Source organism: Echinops telfairi, unplaced genomic scaffold, assembly GCF_000313985.2.
Source record: "Echinops telfairi isolate 266 unplaced genomic scaffold, ASM31398v2 ScPeMD7_7467;HRSCAF=8505_0, whole genome shotgun sequence".
Lineage (NCBI taxonomy): Eukaryota > Metazoa > Chordata > Mammalia > Afrosoricida > Tenrecidae > Echinops > Echinops telfairi.
The window spans coordinates 10,649,755-10,654,617 of record NW_022111367.1 but is presented as its reverse complement, the minus strand read 5'-3'; the positions used below and the strand labels follow the sequence as shown (position 1 = coordinate 10,654,617).

General features: G+C 54.2%; 1 protein-coding gene across 7 annotated transcripts in view; it reads left to right on the top strand.

Moving 5' to 3' along the window:
* Positions 1–4,863, top strand: part of GGACT (gamma-glutamylamine cyclotransferase) — a 55,661-nt gene extending 50,798 nt beyond the window's left edge. For all 7 annotated transcript variants that reach the window (XM_045283778.1, XM_045283780.1, XM_004704282.2 and 4 more), the window contains one exon: positions 4,058–4,863. In XM_045283778.1, coding sequence (XP_045139713.1) covers positions 4,072–4,542 — 471 coding nt within the window. In that variant the 5' untranslated portion in view covers positions 4,058–4,071 and the 3' untranslated portion in view covers positions 4,543–4,863. The remainder of the gene's footprint in view (positions 1–4,057) is intronic.

The window sequence follows — 4,863 nt, the reverse complement described above, 5'->3', positions numbered from 1 at the left end:
ATCTGGGTGACTCGTTCCAAATGGCTGGTCTCCAGGCTGTCACACAGCCAGACCGGAGCCACCATCGTCTTCCCAGCTGGGGACACTGTGTCCATGTGTGTGTGTGTGTGTATGCAAAATGTAGAGAGAGAGAGAGAGAGAGAGAGAGAGAGAGAGAGAATCTGGGTGACTCGTTCCAAATGGCTGGTCTCCAGGCTGTCACACAGCCAGACCGGAGCCACCATCGTCTTCCCAGCTGGGGACACTGTGTCCATAGCCCACCAGTCAGATAGTCCTTCCTCGGCCCTGTTGCTCCACAGACACACTCCGAGCCCCTCCTCAACCGATTCTTTTCTGCCCAAGACACTGCCCACCCATGCTACTCACCCATCCACCTATGCGATCGTTTTCACTACGCCTGCTGGCCCACTTCCCCTCCCCGTGACAGACCAAAGCAGCTCCCTCCTGCTTTACACTCCCCAAGGCCCTGAGTCCTGTTAACTCCCAAGCAGGAGCTTCTTCCTCTTCCCCCTGCACCCCATATTCCAGGTTTCCCTCGATGTCCCAGGTGTGCTGCCCCCACCATCCAGGCCTGGCCCCTCTCCTGTCCTCCCCCACTGTGTCAGAGCTATCCAAGGCTGTTCACGGCAGTTCCTTCTCTGCTCAAGGGGCCCAGCATCTGCTAGCCTTGTGCCCGAGACTCACGGGCCCTGGGAGGGCCCTGGAGAGGGGAGAAAAGCCGGGAGCCCCCTTCGCATCCCCAGACCAGCCCTGATGGTGCTGAGAAGACAGAAGCCCTGTGAATTAGGGGTGACTGTTCTACTGAGCACACAGCTCTCAGCACACAGGGGTCTTTCCACAGCTGGGCTCGAGAAGCCTGCAGTGGGACTTTCATTAAACCCCGGTGGATTCTGACAAACAGTGAACCAGTTACCGTGTAAACCTGAGCGCTCCCAGGGGTTTCCAAGACTGTAAATCTTTACAGGAGCAGACTGCCACATCATTTCCTCCAAGGAATGGCTGGTGGATTTGAACTTCCGACCATGAGTTTAGCAGCCCAGTGCGTCACCAACGGCACCACCAGGAGTGAGGCAAATAGGGCTGTGAAATGCAAGGATCAGAAGAGTGGGTCCCGCCCACCCCCTTGAAATGTGTTTCCAGTTAGGCTTGAGCCCCTCGAAGGACCTGCATCACATGTGGCGTATGCAATGGCCCGCGCACACCCACCTTCAGCCGCAGCCGGGCTTGCTGCAGGCTTGTCACTGCCCCGGCCCTGGAGCCTGGCTGCCCCAGCCTACCAGGGCCAGAATGCAGTCTAGCACTGGAGTCCCGTGGTCTTGGACTACCAGGGATTCCTTTTTACCCATCAACTTTGTTGGGTAATTTCTTCTTAATTTTTTATTGTGGATTGGGTGAGAGTTGACAGATCAAATCCATTTTCCGTCCAATAATCTGAACATACTGTGTTTCATGTTGCTGGTGGCAATGCCCACAGGGTAACATCACGTACCCTGCCTCTGCCCAGTGTTTCCCGTGGCTATCCCGCCTCCCTTCCTAACCCTCCCAGCTGTGCCCTCTGGTCACAGAGGGTTGACCATTCCAAGGTGCGTGGAGCTCCACAGGGCCCCCTTGCCCTTGCCGACTTGTCTGTTGTTGCTCGGCCGGAGGTCAGTCCAGACTGAGGGCTGACTCAGGGCAGCCATCTCAGGGGTTAGTGCTAAGGTCCGTCAAGAACGGCGGAAACCGTCTGCTCTGGAAAGTGGCAGTTCTACAGGACTCGCCCTGGAAAGGGCAATGTCCATCCGATAAGTCACCTTGCTCTTCAACGTCGTTCAACGTCTTCAAGAAAAGGTGCTGGGCCTCTCCAGGCACCTCAGACCCCACCCACAATAACCCAGAAGAGTGGGTCCAGCTAGTTGAAAGTGTGACTGGGCCAGGCAGCCATCCGGTGGGGCGGGGCTGTGGAGGGAGGCCAGGTCTACGCTGAGCGGTGGTAGTTGTGAGATACACTGTGTTTTAAGCCAAGGAGTGCAGGCGCTCAATTAGGCCTAATTAAGGACACACTTTGCTCAGTGATTAGATCTGAGGAAGCAGCACTTCAGCAAAGCCAGCATGCTGTGGCTCCGATGCTGAGACTCGGAGGACTCCAGGGTGTCTGTGAGAGGGTCCAGGGCCAATGTCTGAAATGACAGGTCTTGCTGAAGAGCAGAGGCCACCCCCCACCTCTGTGGAGCAGGAGGAAGGATGCACAGTTGTCGGGGGTGCTGTGTGGAACCTGTGTTAAAGGCTTGAAGTCAAACAAGCAGCCATCTTGCAGGGAACAACTAAGCCCACATGGAAGAAACACTCCAGCCTGTGTGATCACCAGGTATCAACGGGGACAGGTTATCAGAAATTCAAAAACAAATAATCATATCAATGTGAAGGAGAGTTACCCAAAGCCCATCTGTTGATAATTGGAAACTCCCTCACAGAAGGGTCACACGGAAGGGATGTTATAACCAGGGTGCAATATAGCACTGACAGAACACTAACATTACTCTAGTTCCTTACTGCTTCCTGCCCCTACTATCATGGCCCCAATTCTGCCTCAAAAATCCTGCTAGACTGGTGTATGTACATTGGTACAGATAAGAGCTTTCAATACACGGAATCCAGGATAGATAAACCCCTCCAGAAACAGTAATGGGAGTAATGATTCTATGAGGGTATGGGAAGGGGGAGAGGAGGAAGGGGGAACTGATAGTAATGATAGCTGTATAAGGCCCCTTGAGGGGGACCAACAATAGAATTGCAGGTGAAGGGATACATCAGACAGTGTAAGATATAAAAAATGATTATAATAATATATAATATATTTAAGGTTCCTGAGGTTAGTAGGGTGGGAGGGAGGGAATAAAGAGGAGCTAATATCAGAGGGCTCAAGAAGAAAATGTCTTGAAAATGATGATGGCGGCATCTGTACAAGTTCACTTGGTATCACTGATTTTGGGATTGTTACAATATCTGTAAGAGCCCCCAATAAAATGATTAAAAGAAATAAAAAGGCAAACTCTCCTCAATTATGGGAAAGAGTTTGACCTCATGAACGAACGCATGCTCCTTTGTGTAGAACGGTCGGCTGGGGGGCCCTGCAAGCACTGCTGGCAAGGAAAGAACTGAGAGGAACTCTTTACGGAAGGTAGAAAGACCGTCCTTCCCCAAGGCCGCTGATCTTGCAGGTAGCTGCCCAACGTGCAGCCCCAACGGGCCACCAGGGCCCTGACCACGTCACAGAAGGCGCTGAAGCCCGGAGCTGGGGTTGCTGACCTTGTATTTCCCATCAAGGACCAGCGACCAGTGAGGAACCGTTTCTAAGTGGTTGGGGGTGGGCAACAAAATAGACTATCTGGTGCCACACAGCAGTGATGGGAAGTGTCAGCTTCAGTGTGCACACAGTGTTTCGGCGGTTGTTTTACAATGAACTAAGGGGGGGTGGTGATTGCAGTGCTCTGCCAAAGACTACTGTGACCATCTACTTCCAGGAAGATGTACAGCCTTGGGAATCCTCTGGGGCCAGTCCTCCCCCATTGGGTTGCATGGCGATGGCGGTGGTGGGTGGGATGGGAAGGGGTTTTGTGGGAGGCTGGGTGCCATTGAGTTGTTTCCAACGCTCAGCAGCCCCCATGTCTAAAAAGTGCCTCCTTCCTCTCCTGCCTGCGGCAGCTCTGGGCAGAACTGAGTGTCTGTGATGAACATCGCAGGGTCTGCAGAGCCCAACACGGTTCCTCACTGGTCGCTGGTCCTTGATGGGAAATACAAGGTCAGCAACCCCAGCTCCGGGCTTCAGCGCCTTCTGTGACGTGGTCAGGGCCCTGGTGGCCCGTTGGGGCTGCACGTTGGGCAGCTACCTGCAAGATCAGCGGCCTTGGGGAAGGACGGTCTTTCTACCTTCCATAAAGAGTTCCTCTCAGTTCTATTCTGGCGCACTGGCTCGTGATGAGTCAGCATCGACTCCAGGGCAGTGTTTTGGGGGGTGGGGCGGGGGTGTGTGACACGGATAATGTGAACCTCTTTGTGTTTCCTTTCTCATCGGTAGCTTCGCTGGCCAAAATGGCCCACGTGTTCGTGTACGGGACCCTCAAGAGAGGCCAGCCCAACCATCAGGTCCTGCTGGACAGCAGCCACGGCTGGGCGGCGCTGCGGGGCCAGGGCCGCACGGCCGAGCCCCACCCTCTGGTGATCGCGGGCCAGCACAACATCCCGTACCTGCTGCGCCTGCCCGGGCGGGGCCACTGCGTGGCTGGGGAGATCTACGCGGTCGATGAGCAGATGCTGCAATTCCTGGATGAATTTGAAGGCTGCCCAGACATGTACCAGCGCACCCTGGTGAGGATTGAAGTCCTCAAGTGGGAAGGCAAACGCAGTGCCCCTGTGGAGACGCCAGCTGCCGACAGCACCATGCAGTGCTTCGTGTACAGCACCGCCACCTACTCGCCGGAGTGGGCCCTCCTCCCGTACCACGACAATTATGACTCCCAGGGGACGCACGGCCTTCGCTACAATCCGCGGGAAAACAGATGAGAAGGGAAAGGCGCATGGGCCCGACGGGGGCCGAAGCCAGCCGGTGATTATGAGATTACCGGCCTGTGGGCCGGCCAGCCGGCGGAGAACGCTGCCCTTTTAAACCAATATTTGTGAAACTCGATCGTGTGGGGGTGGGGAGGGTGGTTTTCAGTGAAGGCCAGGCTTACAAATAATTGTGACATACAAATGACCAAATCTTACCTTTTTAATCCATCAGATACTGTTCTACTGCTAAATGCTCAAAACACATGGTAGACTGGATGTATTTGATAAGAAAAAATTTAGATTTTTGTTCCCATAAATGACATTTAGACAGAA